This window comes from Somniosus microcephalus, chromosome 6 (assembly GCF_052327205.1).
Source record: "Somniosus microcephalus isolate GS21.2 chromosome 6, FLI_Smic_1.0, whole genome shotgun sequence".
NCBI classification, from domain to species: domain Eukaryota; kingdom Metazoa; phylum Chordata; class Chondrichthyes; order Squaliformes; family Somniosidae; genus Somniosus; species Somniosus microcephalus.
Genome location: NC_140992.1, coordinates 86,559,254 through 86,577,497, shown reverse-complemented (window position 1 = coordinate 86,577,497; position 18,244 = coordinate 86,559,254). Strand labels below are relative to the sequence as shown.

At 45.7% G+C, this 18,244-nt stretch overlaps 1 protein-coding gene across 1 annotated transcript in view; it reads right to left on the bottom strand.

Moving 5' to 3' along the window:
- The window catches only part of LOC147115861 (ephrin type-A receptor 4), a 164,539-nt gene that overhangs the window by 61,227 nt on the left and 85,068 nt on the right, over positions 1-18,244 (bottom strand). Inside the window, exon 5 of the mRNA XM_085990491.1 lies at positions 9,732-10,067. Within this exon, the coding sequence (XP_085846617.1) occupies positions 9,732-10,067 (336 nt within the window). The remainder of the gene's footprint in view (positions 1-9,731; positions 10,068-18,244) is intronic.

Below are 18,244 nucleotides of genomic sequence, written 5' to 3'. Positions count from 1 at the left end.
TCAATCAGATCTTGAGATCCATCCCCTGCCCCAGTGTCAAGGGAGCAGCCAGAAATCTGTTCTCAGGCCGTACCCTTATTACAGAGGTGAGGGTTGTTCAGAATAACTGGTTCTCTTGTCTCCCTCCCTACCTGTAAGGAAACGCTTGTGCTTCCTCCTGATTGCATGGCAAAAACCAGCAATTATGCCATGTTGGGAGTCAGAGGTGTTGATTGGTAACCTATCCGTGGACTGTCATATTGAAGGAGTGCCTTTGTCGGCAGTCGCGCAGCACTTTCAACACTGATGATATTCTGATGTAAAGGACAAAGGTTCCAGAGACTTAACAGCACTGGATACCTATATTTTTGAGAGACTTGCAGCCCCAGAGCTGGATTCACTTGCTTTTAGCATGAGTGTCTATCCTCTAATCGGCTTTTATTAGGAGCAATGGCAGCAGCAAAATAATTGACTGACCTTTATACCATACGGCCAATATTCAGTTCTATTGCAGTCAATGGAACTGATTATCGGATGGAATATATAACAAGAGACCAAAGCGATTCCACCGGTTTTGCACTCCGCCCATGTCCAATTTCACCCCCAATGGATCTTTGTTTGAGCACTAATATCTCCGGAATCCTTTATGAGAATGTAATACCAATTTTACCCAGACTAAAACATGCTGTTGTCCCGCCATCAAAAGCATTCTCAAATGAAAAGGGTAAATGCTCTAGTGTTCTAATGGTATTGGAAGCCCACGTTTTCATAATTCTGGCAAGCTGCTGTCAGACTGGCTGTACCCTGAACACACACGGGCAGCTCCTGTATCTGTGTGCACTGAAAGCTCCACTGGAATTTACCATATCAGCCTCATGTAGGCCAACGTAGAGTTAAGTATAAATCAAGGAAGATGTCAACCGGATGTAGTTGCACTGTCGCTCTCCCAAGGTCAGACGTTAACCATAAATGGCCTTTAAAAGTGCCTGCAATGTGTGTGTAAGCTCTTCCCCTTTGTGTCATTGCATTATTTTTTTTTACAAATGTTCATTGTCAGTGGAACTGAACATCAGACGCTGTGTATAACGGGCGGCCAATCAGATAACCCTCGCCCCCTATTTTGCACCACCGCCCGAGACGAATTTCTAGCCCCAAGTGCCTTATATCGACTTGCTGTGTCTTTAAGTAGCTGGCCTTCTTGAAAGCTAATACGTCAATTATGCTAAATACATGGAGCGACTTCAGTACAAGTTGCAAACAAATGATCGACGTTCCATTGCCACCCCGGCTGTTACTCATTGTGATAGAAACTGCTGTGTTCATATTATAGGTTCTTTCTATAGTTGTCAGATCCACTTTAACTTAGATGTTTTAAAGCTGCAAACTGCAGGGGTGTAGCTAACTCCCTCCCCGACTCTTGCCACCCCTGCTCCTCCCAATACATACGTGTCATAGAATCATACAGCACAGAAGGAGGCCATTCAGCCCATCGTGGCCGTGCTGACTATTTGAAAGAGCTATCCAATTAATCCCACTTTCCTGCTCTTTCCCTATAGCCCTGCAAGTTTTTCCTTTCCAAGTATATATCCAATTCCCTTTTGAAATTTACTATTGAATCTGCTTCCACTACCCTGGGACCTGGGACTCAAACAGAGGCACTAAATGAACAGACATCACAGGGGTGATTTTCATTCATAAGTCAGGATGGAGGCGGGACTACAACTTTCGGGGTTGTAGTCCCGCCTCCATCGAGATGCGGCCAATCCACACAATTTTAACTTGATTGACCTTGTTGAGCCCGCCCAGCGGGCTCAGCAGGCCAATTAAGGGCCACCCGGCAACAGGTGACATCACAGACTGAAATTTCATCTGTCAAGACGTTTTGACAGATGAAATATCAGCGTTTCACAGCTGTTTGAAGCTGTCAAACACGGACAGTCTTACTTCTAACCTGAGTCCTTCTACACAGACTCAGTTAGAAATCTCACCGGCACAGAAAGCTGCAGGCTGTCACTTTTGACAGATTGCAGCCTTTCTGCGCCGGTTAGATGATGGACTCCCGAAACCTAGAGGACGGAAGGCTGTAAAGGTAAGTACAGGTAATTTAAACTTCTTTACATACTTTAGACACACCAAACACACTTACCTTTGCACTCATGCACCCATCACTCACCTGAACACAGACATCTTGACCCCCTTCAAGTCCTTCAACCCGACGGCCCGCCTCGCTAACTTGGCGTGGTTTGGAGCCGTCGGGAATCCCACACTTCAACATTAAAAATAGGGATTAGGCTAAAAACTGCCTATTAACTACCTGTTAACAGGCAGTTATTTGGCACTAATCCCTTCCCGCCTCGGGTAGGCGGGTCCCAGTGCGGGGCGGGTACCCGCCTCCTTTGAAACTTACATGGAGGCGGGTTGGGGGCGTGATGGTGTCGGGACCCCCGAAATTGGGGCTTTAACCCCCCGCACGCCTCCAATCCTGACTCCACGGGTCAATGAAAATCGAACCGCACCTCTCCTTTTGACAAAATTACCCCACCCCCACTGCTACTGAGACAATGCTGAAATAAAAATAAAAACAGAAAATGCTGCAAATACTCAGCAGGTCAGACAGCATCTATGGTGAGAGAAACAGAGTTAACGTTTCAGGTCGATGACCCTTCGTCAGAACTGGAAAAAGTTAGAGATGCACCAGATTTTTAAGCAAGTACAGGGGGAGGGGAGGAAAGAACAAAAGGGAAGGTCTGTGATAGGATGGAAGGCAGGAGAGATTAAGAGACAAAAGGGATGATGGTGCAAGGCAAAAGGAGATGGTAATGGGACAAGTTAAGAAACAAAAGATGAGTCTAGATGAGATATAAATAGGAATGGCAGAATCATCAACAGCTGCCATGTGAAAAAAAAATAGGGACAGAGGTTATGGTCTGAAATTGTTGAACTTGATGTTGAGTCCAGAAGGCTGTATAGAGCCTAATCGAAAGATAAGGTGCTGTTCCTCGAGCTTACATTGAGCTTTATTGGAACAGTGTAAGAGGCCAAAGATGGAGAGGTCAGAGTGGGAGTGGAGCGGAGAATTAAAGTCACAGGCAACCAGAAGCTCGGGGTCACGCTAATGGACTAAATGGAGGTGTTCTGCAAAGCGGTCACCTAATGTTGAGGAAACCACGTCGTGAGCAGCGAATACAGTATACTAAATGCTGAAATAAGTATATCTGTGATTGGGTATATTGATAATGCCAACTTACACTCTTGACTTTGACTATTTCCCATGGACTTCCAATAAGGTTGCAGAAGGTCCATGCAGGCCGCAGAAGCAAAACAATTTCACTGGCCTGTATAGTGTTGGTGCCAGTGCTTAGGTGACCTAAAGCATGGTGTCTCTGGCAATTCACTTTGCGTTTATGCTGCTGTTAGAGGGGCAGGCCTCTGACAGCATGAGCATCGCCCAATTATATGGCTCGTTTGCTACTAACAAGCCAGCAATGTAAAAGTGTAGTAAAACGCGGGGCTCCATGCAGCTGTAGCAGTTTACACATTATGGATTCATCAAAGGTAGAGCTAGGAATGACTTCAATTATAATTAAAAAAAAAAAATTCATTCATGGGATGTGGGCATCGCTGGCAAGGTCAGCATTTACAGTATTGCCCATCCCCAACTGCCCTTGATAATGTAAATTTAAATGCAGCCAAATCCTGTTTGGCAAGCTAGCTCCATCCTGCAATCTCTTCAAGATTTAGTTATTAAGACTTATAATTAGAATGAAAATATATGGATTGTAAAGTATACCTAAACTTGCTGTCATTTCCTACAAAAGAAGTAAAGTTAAGGGGGAAAATTTGGTTGATTAGCGCCTCCCATTAACGCCCTAAGAGGGGCGCAAAGCAACTAGTGCCCGGGCGTGGCGATGTTTGCACCGCTCGCGAAATTGACCAGGCATTTTGCGGCGGTGCTAAACACTACTGCCACGATCTCCTGCGCCCGCAGATCATGACGTCAGTTGAGCGTGCAACACCCCGGACCGAATATTGAGTGGCGCCCCCTGCTGTTAGCAACGACAGGTAAAGGGGAACATTTTGCAGTCAGGAAGGGACTGGGGGAGTGCTATTTAAAGGTGGCCGCTTCCTGCCTTTTTTTGTCGGCGACATTTTTGCACCACGCATTCTGAGAGAGAGAGACTTCTGGAGAGATTCAACGCTGTGTTGAGGAGTTTTGGGTACTGAGCGGCACTTTGCAGGTTCATTTTGATTTGACCTTCCTTGTATCGATTTAGAAGAGACTATGGGGGCTGCACTCTGAGCTCCTTCCCTGGGCCTCTCCATTGTTCTTTCCAGCAAAATTGATGTACAGGTCTCTCCAGGCCAAGGTTCAAGGCTGCAATGAGCAGGGTGTGGCTGGAGAGCAAGATCGACCCTCCCCTTTAAGAACTGGCCGGCGCCAGTGTGTCTGTGTTCCATTGCTGACTGATATCACATGAGCTTCGCCAGCGCTCTGAGGTCGCACCTCACTCCTCGGCACTAGCTCCTTAAGAGGTGTGTAGTGTCTGATTTAGCGCTCAAATCACCTCCAGGGGCGATAGAGGCCAAGTTTCCAGTCGGAGGCGATAATTAGTGCCAGTCACTAAACTTTGCGCCCGGCCGATAGTTGCGCCCCAAATGGGGCGATACCGAATTTCTCCCCTATAAACCTTCTATACAACATGTTATATAGATGATATATAAAATAAATTAGACAAGTAAATATGACAGTTTATACAGGTTAAAAAGCACATGTCCAATTAGCAGCTAAAGTTGTTTAATTAGCAGGACAGACTACACTGGATGTGGTTTGAAAATGGTTTGGCTTTTTCAATTTGTACCCACTTTACAAAACTATCGGTTATCCCCTTAAGAAAATTAGATTTACTCCGTACATTTACTACAGTTTCCCCATCAGCTACCTGAAAGGCAGCATTTCACAGAATTCAATATTGGAAATTAGGATGTTTATTCTGTTGTAGGAAATACATTTTACTTTATTAACTTCTTCGAAATCTACCAGAAAGTTAAATTTACCCTTTTATCACAATTACTGCAAATATGTCTAAACAAAATCAATTTTGCACAAAAGTACCAATAAAGAAAGAAAGACTTGCATTTATATAGTGCCTTTCTCCGCCACCGGACATCCCAAAGTGCTTTACAGCCAATGTAGTACTTTTTGGAGTGTAGTCACTGTTGTAATTTAGGAAAAGCAGCAGCCAATTTGCACACAGCAAGCTCCCACAAACAGCAATGTGATAATGACCAGATAATCTTTTTTAGTGATGTTGATTGAAGGATAAATATTGGCCAGGACACCAGGGATAACTCTCCTCCTCTTCTTCAAAATAATGCCATGGGATCTTTTACTTCCACCTGAGAGAGCAGATGGGACCTCGGTTTAACGTCTTATCCGAAAGACGGCACCTCTGACGGTGCTGCACTCCCTCAGTACGGCACTGAAATATCAGCCTAGATTAACTGCTCAAGTCCCTGGAGTGGGACTTGAACCCACGCCTTCTGACTCAGAGGCGAGAGTGCTACCAACTGAGCCACTGGCTGACAATAACAGAATATTTTTTACAACAATATTTCTGGATTTATAATTATCCAAAAGACTGTTGTAGTTATGAGGGCTGGAGAGAAGAAAGAGATCTAACATTTAGTCGCTAAGACACAAGGAGAGTGACACCGATTGCATTCTTTTGCTGTCAACAGCACTTGCAAGTACAAAGGGTGCTAGTGCAGTAATTCCAAACATTACTGCAAGTCTTACTTTTTTGAGACACTTGTGACCTGCTACCAGATTAGGCAATTCCTGCGCTATCCCACTAAATACGTGAACCCGATTCCATGTGTCTATGTCACAATGCCTTCAAGATGATTGTTTTCAATTTTAATTATTTTTAAAAATTCGTTTATGGGATGTGGGCGTCACTGGCACGGCCAGCATTTATTGTCAATTCAGCCCAAGTTAATTCCATCACCTCAGAGACAACAAATAAAAAAGTGCAATTTTTCATCAGTAGGTACATTAATTTCAGTTCCCAAGTAAATGCTAAATTATGGGTGTACAGTTAAGCAGGTCTCGTGTAATTATACAGGCCTGTTGTCCTAGGAACCAGCCTCAAATGGCCTACAGGAAAGTGGAAGCTGCACATGAATGTTCCCTCCCATGGGACCCAATCAGTAATGTGAAAGTGCCTTTAATTCATACAAAAGCAATGGATGGGTCTGAGGCAAATCCAAACACATTGTTAACATGTTAACTGCTGTGCATGATGTGACAATCAGCACAGCCTTAACACAGAGATTCTGCACAAGTCTCTGTCAAGAGCCAGTAACACTTCACACCCCATTTACTATGTAAACTGATGTCAACTGTGTTTCTGCTGGCTGGGAAAACTCTCCTGCTTATGCCAGGGATCCTGTTCAGAGGCAGCAGGAAAAGAAAAAGAGTATCACTATTCCCTCATGCAACCCCATGCAACTCACCCCCCATGCAACTCATCCCCCAACCTGCTTGCAGATTGGGGGTGAACTAACAAAATTAAGTTGGAGAAAGCATAATGCGCATTTTGCATTTCTGGTTTGATATCATAAGCTCTGCATCATGATAAACAGCTAAACAGATCGGAGTTGTACTTTCAGCTCTTTATTGCTGATTTTTTTTGGGGTGTTACCAAATGCTCATGGGACTGCTGGCTCTTCGCAAGCATTAAAATGAGATCTAAAATATTCCCAGGTAGTCCATGCTACGTTCCAATTGCAGTTGCACTATACATATTGTGAAGCCGAAGCAGTGTGAAACTGCTTCCTCAAGGACACCTAGTCTTGATCTGCATAACTTCTCACAATTATACTACAGATTTGTAATGTATGTGAGGCTATAACAGCTTAACATCTGCACAGAATAGCTAGCCTACAATAAAGATCCCACCAAAAGGATGTAATGAAAAGGTTTGGGAGCTGCACTTCACTGGTTCCACAAGGGATGGTAAAACTCACTGAAGTGCTGGACAATCACTCCCGTCCATGCTAAGTAATAGCTCATTTAGTTAAAACCAGCTACTGATGACTATTGAAATTACTATACTGGGCGTGTTTGATGGGGACAGCACAAGCTGGCAGTTTAATTTCATATATATCTGAATTATTTGCATATTCAAATATATCTTGCTTTCACATAGTTTAGAAAACAGAGGAAAACATATCTACAGGAAACAGTTGATATCTAGCACAAAAATTTGTTTGTTCAAATTTTTGTTCAAAATTAGGCCATGAGAACTGAAATACTACTACATGCTGTGCAGTGCCTCAACTGCATTGTGCAGTTACCTTTAGAAACACTTGCATTGTTAGAACACCGTACTAATGTTCTCAAAGTGTCTGAAAGTACTTCACACAGAAAATTACTTTACAGTACTACACCAAATATAGTCACTTCTCTTGCTGCCATTTGTTCCGTTTGGATCTCGAGAGACCAGAATCTCAGAGCCAGCTCCTGCCCCAAAACTGGGTCCGTGACTTTGTCACCAGTATAAAAGGAGTTGGCTCACAGCTTATCTCCCAGAATCCGACCTTAAAAAAAAGTACCAGTAATAACACAGCTCATGCCTCTTCCTATTTTGATTTGAAAATACATTATTGACTTGGCTTGGAGGTTAGCTGTTGCAAGCCATACTCAGTTTGAGGTCAGCCTGACCTAGAAAATCTTGGACTCTTGCATCTCTCAAACTGCACCGGAAAACTGTTGAAATGACTTCCTGGGGACATATTTATCAATGTGCTATAAAAGCTTAACAAAGTCATTCCCCATTATTCTGCAGAGGCCTTGAAACACGACACAGGGAACTTTGTAGCTCTTCTTGAAAAGGGAAAATAAGCTAGAGCTCAAATTAACCAGTGACTTGATTTAGCGCTGGGATTTTTGACAATGTCTGGGTATACTTTAAATTTCAGTCACGTTACTTCCTTTAGTAGTTATAGTGTGCAATCATAAAATTGTAGGAAGTCAAAGCAGCCAAATTTATGAATTTCATTTTATCAAATATCAACAGGAAGCAAACTCTGCAAAGAGCACAATACTGAAGTGGAAATGTTTCAAATATTAAGTATGCATCACAATATTTTTGGAAGGCTTGTTTTCAAAGCATTTAGACTTCTCGGCTATGATTAATATGTTTCCCCTCCAATTATCTTACAGAAAGCGGGTCTCCTCCGGGGTACTTGTTCACTAATCACTAACAGTGGATTTTTACTCACAACTCCTTTGCGAGGCCAAATGATGAAAAAAAATTCTTCACCTCATTGCCAGAATGGCAGATGGACAGCTTTCTGCAGAGATTTACTTGCTTCACCTAAGTGATGCCTAGCCACCTTAGAAAAGAACCTTTCAGGAAGATCGAATTGTCTGCTAATTGGTTTCCCTACCAAAAAAAAACTGTTTTGGTTCTTTAAAAAAAATCAATCTGTTTCTGCACAGTTGTGTTTTAAAATAATCTGTGTTTAAACAATAATTATTGGCTGTACTCTGTAAATGGCAAACCATATCTAGTGACTGCAGCAGTCTAGACAATGTACAATCGATAAAAAATTGATGCTTGCATTACTGAGCTTGCATGAAAAGCCACACTCCCAGGACATGCTTGGAACTAGTATTTAAAATGACTGCACTGGCTTGAAGTTTTTTTTCTATCCATTGCAGGAAATGCATGGAGGATGGAAGATAATTGAAGTGTTTCACAAATAAGTAGACTGGTATCTTCATAGTGTTGGTCCTTGTTCAAGTGAGGCATAAAGCTAATTCTACTAGTTTTATCTGTAATTGTGGTATTCAAGCATGGTTCATTTAAGCATAAGGATAACTTCATGGCCATACTCATTACTTTAGAATGTACCCATTTATTATTATCCATGAACCTGTAACATTATCATTGGTTGTTGATTTAAAGCATAGGCCACCTATCAAGACTCTTAATATTATATATTCTTTACTGTATATAAGCTTCCAGTTCTAACGAAAGGCCATTGACCTGAAACATTACCTCTGTTTCTCTCTCCACAGATGCTGACTGACCTGCTGAGTATTTCCAGCATTTTCTGTTTTTATATCAAAGATGATTTTGTTGACTTCCCAAATAAATCTCTTAAAATTTGCTCACACTGGGAGTCTGTGTGGCACAGTGGGTTTGACACTGCCCTTTGCCTCTCAGACCTGGGTTCAAATCTAGCTCGCATTGATACGTTAAATGTCTCCATTGGCCAATGTGGAAAGAATTTGGAACGTGTCAATAAGCTTAACAGTGCAAAACTGCTCCTAATTGGCAATCTCACTTAAGATATACCACAGGATGGTTGGTGTGGAATAATGGGGAAAGATGTCACACTGGCCCAGAAGAAGATGCTCTTCTGAGGATGGGGCTGATGTATATTGATGGGACAGTGTAGGAAGAGCCTTACTTTGCAACTGGTTGTGCTCTACCTGACCTGGGAGTGCTTGGTGCTGCCAGTGGATGCCTGAAATGGGATGAATTCCATTCCTCAGCACCAACAGCACAAAAAAAATTTAAAACAAAGAATTTGATTTAAGTTTTGAATGTCTCTGAAGTGACCATTGACGCAGTGCGGGTTTCCCGGTGATACTCCTTAAAAGACCTAAAATCAATAATGTATAAAATGTCAAATAAAGCAGCAATTGCGGCACTTATTGTGTAATTTCGCACTCTTACCTGCCTGGTTGGTTGTGACCGTGACTAAGACAGATTGGTCGTGGCTAGGATTCTGGTTTGTGACTCCGTTTACTGCAAAAACTTCGAAGGTGTAATTGGTGTGAGCCTGAAGATCAGTGATAGAGACCTTGGTATTTTTCAAGCCCGTCTGCTCAGGGATGAAATGAATCCCACTCCCACATGGCCGGCAGTGGCTGAGGTCATTGGTGCATTTCTTACAGATAACATTATAGGTAATGTCGTGCCTGCCCCCGTTGTTCTGGGGAGGACTCCACTCCAGGATCACAGACGTCTCATTGATGTTGGAAATCAGGTTCAGTGGAGCAGAGGGTGGTCCTGGTTAGAGTGGAGAAATCCGGTGAATGACAACTTTATTGTATTTAAAAAATTTGATACAATATTCAATCCACTTAATCCTTTTTAAGACATCTTAAGGACATTTGTTGAAAATAAATCACTGTCAAATATTTTAAAACATAGACATCGACCTTTTTTTTTAATCATCTTGGTTGCCGAACTTCCTTCCAGTTCATTTATATTAACTTGTTTATCTTGGATTTCTAATGTTTTATGTAATGGCCATGGGCAAAAAGCAGTAAAAAACAAAGCTGCCAAGAGATGCTAACAGATCCTGAATATAATCTCCTTCAGTGACATCAGCATAACTGATGATATACTGTGGTGCAGCCTTACTGAACACTGGCAAATTTAACTATTTCTGTTTTGCGAAACTTTGCAGCCTCCTACACAAAAGCACAGCATAAATTACTGCAATTCAATCTTTGTTCAGATACAACAACTGACTGCACTTAGTAAACTTTTCTATTGCATTCTGAATTATAAGCAATAAAAGCCCAGGTGCTTAATACACAACTCGCACTTTCAAAGAAAAATCAGAGAAATAAACATATAGTTAAGAGATTGGAAGGAAATATTTGTAGTTTATTACAAGTTCATTTTGTGGATTGGACTCTTCAGACTGCATCACAACGGAATGCTCTGTGTTCACGTGGGAAAATGTCCCGCGCTGAATAAGAGCTTTTTGGAAGCAAAAGTCAATTATTATTATGTGGGACAGGGCACGACAGTGTCTAAACAGGGAACCAGTGAGGCGTAAAACTGGGAAGCAGATGCTAGCAAGAGTCGAGGAGCAGTGCACTAAAGAAGAGAGACATGGTTACACAACAAAGTGGAAGCATGAAGCTCACCAAAAGAAAAAGCTGCATTATGCAGTGGCCTGCAGAGAGGGGTAGCCATTTCCTTTCTAAACCAGCTAGAGCTGTGCACTTTGCACAGTTACAATCGTCTCATTATTAATTCAATTAAATTTTTAAATATGCAGCAATTAAATTCTCTTTTTGGTGTTCTTGTGCAACTAAATGGTTTAATATTAAGTAAAACGATCACATTAATGTTTCTAAAATGTCTTTCAGGTAGTTTGCTAAGCCCCTGGAAAAGCATAGTTTGTATTCCCAATAGTTCTGAAACGCCATTACCAAACCTAGTTAGCAGACAGCAACACTTTGAAATGGGACTATGCAGTGAGCGTTGAACATTTATTTGGAAATGAAATGCAGTTAATGTAATATGTAACATAAGATTTCAAAACCTCAGTAGGAGAACGGTTTTCTTAGACTACTTTTGGGGACGTGGGGAATAGGGCTAATGCTCCACTGTACTATCATTACATTTTGTTCCAAGCTACATGTACAAGCCTCACTATGAAAACATACCCGTTCAGACAGTGCCCATTTAAAAATATATTTTCATTTTTTTTCCCCCACTGTTGGAAATCAATACTGGTAATATGCAATTTGTGCTCAGATTTCTTTTCTTTGCATCTGGTTCTGGGATTGTTAGGAACTGGGTTCAAAGAGCAAAGATCAGTGGCATCAGTGTGTCTTTATTACTGGTATTGATTCTCATTGGGAGAAGAAATTAAAGGTAATTAAAATGGAATGATTTTAGAAGGAAATGGTTTGACAAGTAAGCATCTTGCACCGGTACTTCCACAACTTGTTACAGGACAATAAAAAACAGAACAAATCACTCATTGCTGGCCTGCTCCTGCCAACTTGGGGGTTTATGTTCTTCTATCTACTATTTTTTATCACACTGGTTAATGCTTTGTGCTTATTTTAAATGGATTAATGACTTAGGACAGCCCCATAGCACCGTGCCACCCCAGCCACAGCCCAACAACGGCCCAACCACCGCAGCAGTGTCCCAAAGCCAGACAGCAGTATCCCAAGGCCAGAAATGCTACTTCTGTGGCCAGGCCAAACACCCCAGAGCGCGCTGCCCGGCGAAGAATGCGACCTGCTCGGGCTGCGGGAAAAAGAGACACTACGCTAGCGTCTGCAAGGCCAAAGCCACCCCGAACGCCAGCAGCACCGCGTGTGGGCCGTGCGAGCCGCCATCTTGGGCCCCCAACAGCGCCGCGTGTGGGCCGCCATCTTGGGCCTCCCCAGCCATGTGCGAACCACCGCAGCAGCAGCCATCTTGGACGACTCCAGCCACATGGGAATCATGGACGCCGCCATCTTGGACACCAGCCGGGACGCAGCAGGCCGCCAACCCCCCCCCCCCATCTGATACCCGCAGCGACACACCGACCCCTACGCTGGCCTCTGTTACGCTGGACCAAACGAGACCGCACCAATTAGCTTGGTCCAAAATGGACGTTAAGGTAAACGGCCATGCAATAAACTGCCTTTTTGACTCCGGGAGCACAGAGAGCTTCATCCACCCCGACACGGTGCGGCGTTGCTCTCTCCCAGTCCTGCCTGCGCACCAGCGGATTTCTATGGCCGCCGAGTCCCAGTCAGCGAACATTGGCGGCTACTGCGTGGTGACACTAGTAGTAGACGGGACTGTGTTCAATAATTTTAAACTCCTGGTCCTGCCCCAACTTTGCGCTGCCGTTCTACTGGGGTTGGATTTCCAGTGCCACCTCAAAAGCGTTACGATGGCGTACGGTGGCCCCCTCCCCCCACTCACAGTCCGCAGCCAGCAGCCTCCAAATTGCCCGCCGCGCACCAGATGCAACCTCTCCACACTCAGAGTCCCACCCCCCCCCCACTGTTTGCTAACCTCACCCCCGACTGTAAGCCCATCGCCACAAAGAGCAAGCGATACAGTGCCGGGGACAGGGTTTTCATCAAAACCAAAGTGGAGCGGCTCCTGAAGGAGGGGATTATTGAGGGCAGCTCCAGTCCCTGGCGAGCCCAGGTTGTGGTCGTTAAGACCGGCGAGAAACAACGCCTGGTCATCGACTACAGCCAAACAATAAACCGCTACACCCTGCTGGACGCCTACCCACTCCCCCGCATAGCTGACATGGTCAACCAGATCGCGCAGTACTGTGTCTTTTCGACCATTGACCTGAAATCAGCGTACCACCAGCTCCCCATCCACCCCGAAGACCGCCAGTATACTGTTTGAGGCAAACGGCCGCCTCTATCACTTCCTTAGGGTTCCCTTTGGCGTTACCAACGGGGTCTCCGTCTTCCAAAGGGAGATGGACCTGATGGTCGATCAAAACGCGCTGCAGGCCACTTTCCCTTACCTAGACAATGTGACCATCTGCGGCCATGACTTGCAGGACCATGACGCAAACCTCGAGAAATTCCTCCGCACCGCCCAACTCCTGAACCTGACATATAACAAGGAGAAGTGCGTATTCCGCACAGACCGCCTCGCCATCCTTGGCTGTGTCGTGGAACACGGGGTCATCGGTCCCGACCCGGACGCGTCCCCTTATGGAACTCCCACTGCCCCACTGCCTAAAAGCTCTGAAGAGGTGCCTAGGGTTTTTTTCCTACTACGCCCAGTGGGTCCCCTACTATGCAGACAAAGCCCGTCCGCTGATCAAATCCACCTCTTTTCCCCTGATGGCAGAGGCCCGCTCGGCCTTCCACCGTATCAAGGAGGACATTGCCAAAGCCACCATGCACGCAGTGGACGAATCCATCCCCTTCCAGGTGGAAAGCGATGCGTCCGACTTCGCTCTGGCCGCCACCCTTAATCAGGCGGGGAGACCTGTGGCATTCTTCTCATGAACCCTCCAGGGCCCGGAGACCAGACACTCCGCGGTCGAGAAGGAGGCCCAGGCTATTGTGGAGGCTGTGCGTCATTGGAGGCACTACCTGGCCGGAAAACGATTTACCCTGCTCACTGACCAGCGTTCAGTTGCTTTTATGTTCAACAACAAGCAGAGGGGCAAAATCAAAAATGACAAGATCTTGAGGTGGAGAATCGAACTTTCCACCTACAATTACGAGATCTTGTACCGGCCTGGGAAGCTCAATGAACCCCCAGATGCCCTATCGCGTGGCATCTGCGCCAGCGCGCAGATCGATAGGCTGAGGGCCCTCCACAATGACCTCTGCCACCCGGGGGTCACCAGGTTCTTCCACTTCATCAAGGCCCGCAACCTGCCTTACTCCATTGAGGAGGTCAGGACCATGACCAAGAACTGCCAAGTCTGCGCTGAGTGCAAACCGCACTTTTATAGACCAGACAGAGCCCACCTGATAAAAGCCACTCGCCCTTTCGAACGCCTGAGCGTCGATTTTAAAGGGCCTCTCCCCTCCTCCGACCGCAATGTGTACTTCCTCAACATCATTGACGAGTACTCCCGTTTCCCGTTCGCTATCCCCTGCCCGGACATGACCAGTGCCACGGTCATTAAATGTCTGAACAGCCTCTTCACCCTGTTCGGTTTCCCCAGCTATATCCATAGCGACCGGGGCTCATCGTTTATGAGCGACGAACTCTGCCAGTACCTGCTCGCTAGGGGTATAGCCACAAGCAGGACCACCAGTTACAACCCCCGGGGGAACAGACAGGTGGGAAGAGAGAATGCAACAGTTTGGAAGGCCGCCCTACTAGCCTTAAAGTCTAGGGGCCTTCCGACCTCCCGCTGGCAGGAGGTGCTCCCCGATGCGCTCCACTCGATTCGGTCACTGCTCTGCACTGCCACCAATGCCACCCCTCATGAGAAAATGTTTGTCTTCCCAAGGAAGTCCACATCGGGGACAGTTTTACCGCCATGGCTGACGTCCCCAGGGCCGGTACTACTGAGAAGACACGCGAGGACCAATAAAACGGACCCCCTGGTCGAGAGGGTCGACCTTCTCCACGCCAACCCCCAGTACGCTTACATTGCGTACCCGGACGGGCGGGAGGACACAGTCTCCATACGAGACCTCGCACCCTCGGGGACCGCTGTAACCCACTACCACCCCCCCCACGACACCCTCGGGGACCGCTGTAACCCACTACCCATTACCACCCCCCCCCCCCACGACCAGATATCCAACCCCAGCAGCCGGCTCGCCTTGGACCGTCACCCACGAGGACTACACTCCAGTGCCCCAGCCTACACGGGACGCGACGCCGGAAGCTCCACCACCCCTGCCGTCGCCACGTCGACCACAGCGGCAGACAAGACCTCCGGAGAGGCTCCAATACACGAACTTTTAAATACACTTCACCCCGCCGGACTCATTTTTAAACAAGGGGTGAATGTGGTAAACCACTGTTATATCTGTCTGTACGTGTATGTGTATTCCACTAGGTACAGGTCTGGACATGCCTCGGCTGACTCCTCCCACTATTCCAGGTATATAAAAGTGACTACCTCCCAGTCCCTTAGTATTCTGGACGGGTCGACCACTCGAGACTAGACCTTCATTCTTTAGTTAATAAAGCCTGGTTGTTACTCGCTTAACCTCAGTCTTTTGAGTAATTGATGGCGCATCACCAGTGCTGTAGAAACAGCACACAGTTGAAATAAAACCCTCTGATTTACTTTGGGTGAATAGGGTTACTGTTTGTAAAGATAACATCTACTAGGAATCAATCCAAATTTGATGTGATATAACAGGCTTTAAAAATAATGCTTAATAGGGCTCCCTGATGGCTTAATAGAAAGAAATTACATTTATATAGCGCCTTTCACAACTTCAGGATATCCCAAAGCCCTGTACAGCCAATTAAAGTACTTTTGAAATGTAGTCACAGTTGGAATCGCAGCAACTAATTTAATAACTAAATACTGAGTCACACATGAATTTTTTGATGAAGTAACAGGATTGATGAAGGGAATGCAATGGATGTTGTCTACATGGATTTTCAGAAGGCATTTGACAAAGTACCACATAGAAGGCTGGTTAACAAAATTGAGGCTCATGGAATAGGTGGGTCAGTGGCAGCTTGGATAAGGAATTAGCTTAAGGACAGAAAACAGCAAGTTGTGGTAAATGGCTGTTTTTCAGACTGGAGGATGGTAGACAGTGGTGTTCCCTAAGGGTCAGTGCTGGGGCCACTGCTTTTTTTGATATATATAAAAATGACCTGGATATTGGAATACAGAGTAGAATTTCTAAATTTGCCAATGACACCAAACTTGGGGGTGTGGCAAACAGTGATGATGATACCAATCACCTGCAACAGGACATAGAAAGGCTAGCAGAATGGGCAGACAAGTGGCAAATGGAATTTAATAGAGAGAAGTGTGAGGTGATGCATTTTGGCAGAAGGAACAGGGAGAGGCAATATACACTTAATGGCTCAGTTTTAAAGAGTGTGCAGGGACAGAGGGACCTGGGAGTTAATGTGCATAGGTCCCTGAAAGTGGCAGGACATATTGAGAGAGTGGTTAACAAAGCATATGGGATCTTGGGCTTCATAAATAGAGGTATTGAGTACAAAAGTAGAGAAGTTATGCTGAACCTTTATAAAGCGCTGGTTAGGCCACAACTGGAGTATTGCATCCAGTTCTGGTCACCACACTTTAGGAAGGATGTGAAGGCCCTTGAGAGAGTGCAGAGGAGATTTACCAGAATAGTTCCAGGGATGGGGGATCTTAGCTACAAGGACAGGTTGGAGAAGCTGGATTTGTTTTCATTAGAGCAAAGGAGGTTGAGGGGTGATTTGATAGAGATGTATAAGATTAAGACGGGTTTGGATAGGTTAGACGGGGAAAGGCTGTTCCCACTAGTTGATGGTACAAGGACTAGGGGACACAGATTTAAGGTTTTGGGCAAGAGATACAGAGGGTATGTGAGGAAAAACATCTTTACGCAGCGAGTGGTGATGACCTGAAATTCACTGCCAACGGAAGTGGTGGAAGCAGAGACACTCAATGTTTTCAAGGGGAGACTGAATAGGCACGTGAGGGAAATAAACTTGCAGGGCTATGGGGATAGAGCAGGGGAATGGGACTGACTGGATTGCTCGACAGAGAGCCTGCATGGACTCGATGGGCCGAAAGGTTCCTTCAAGATTCAGCCCCTAGCTAGTATTAAGCCCTAGTTAGTGTTGCGTTAGCTGCTTCCAGCTGGGGTAATACTGCAGTTGGACTTGGTGCTCCTGGCTAAGGGGGAAGAAACACCCAGGCCTCGATTTTAACTGACCCGTGGAGTCAGGATTGGAGGCGTGCGGGGGGTTAAAGCCCCGAATTTGGGGGTCCCAATACCATCCCACCCAAAACCCGCCTCCATGTAAGTTTCAAAGGAGGCGGGTACCCACCCCGCACTGGGGCCCGCCTACACGAGGCGGGAAGGGATTAGTGACAACTGCCTGTTAACAGGCAGTTTTTAGCCTAATCCCTATTTTTAATCTTGAACTGTGGGATTCCCGATGGCTCCAAACCACGCCAGGTTAGAGGAGTCGGGCCGTCGGGTTGAAGGACTTGGAGGGGTCGAGATGTCACTGTTCAGGTGAGTAATGGGTGCATGAGTGCAAAGGTAAGTGTCTAAAGTGTGTAAAGAAGTTTAATTTACTTGTACTTACCTTTTTAGCCTTCCTTCCTCTAGGTTTCGGGAGTCCATCATCTAACTGGCACAGAAAGCAGAATGGCTGCGAACTGTCAAAAGCGACAGCCTGCAGCTTTCTGTGCCGGAGAGATTTCTAACTGAGTCTGTGTAGAAGGACTCAGGTTAGAAGTAAGACCGTCAGTGTTTGACAGCTTCAAACAGCTGTGAAACGCTGATATTTCATCTGTCAAAACGTCTTGACAGATGAAATTTCAGTCTGTGACGTCACCTGTTGCCGGGTGGCCCGCTGAGCCTGCTGGGCGGGCTCAACAAGGTCAATCAAGTTAAAATCGCGTGGATTGGCAGCATCTCAATGGAGGTGGGACTACAACCCTGAAAGTTGCAGTCCTGCCTCCTTCCCGACATCCGAGTGAAAATCACCCCCCCAGTGTTGCAACTACCAATCCAGTAACCCATGCTGGGAAATGAATATGGACGTCACAGAATCACAGAATCACAGAAACCCCACAGTGCAGATAGAAGCCATTTCAGCCCATCGAGCCTGCACCGACACATATCCCACCCGATCCCCGTAACCCCTACACCAACACATAGAGTCATAGAGTTTTTCAGCACAGAAAGAGGCCCTTCGGCCCATCGTGTCTGCGCCGCCCATCCCTCCCTGTCCAGTCTAATCCCATTTTCCAGCATTTGGTCCATAGCCTTGTATGCAATGGCATTTCAAGTGCT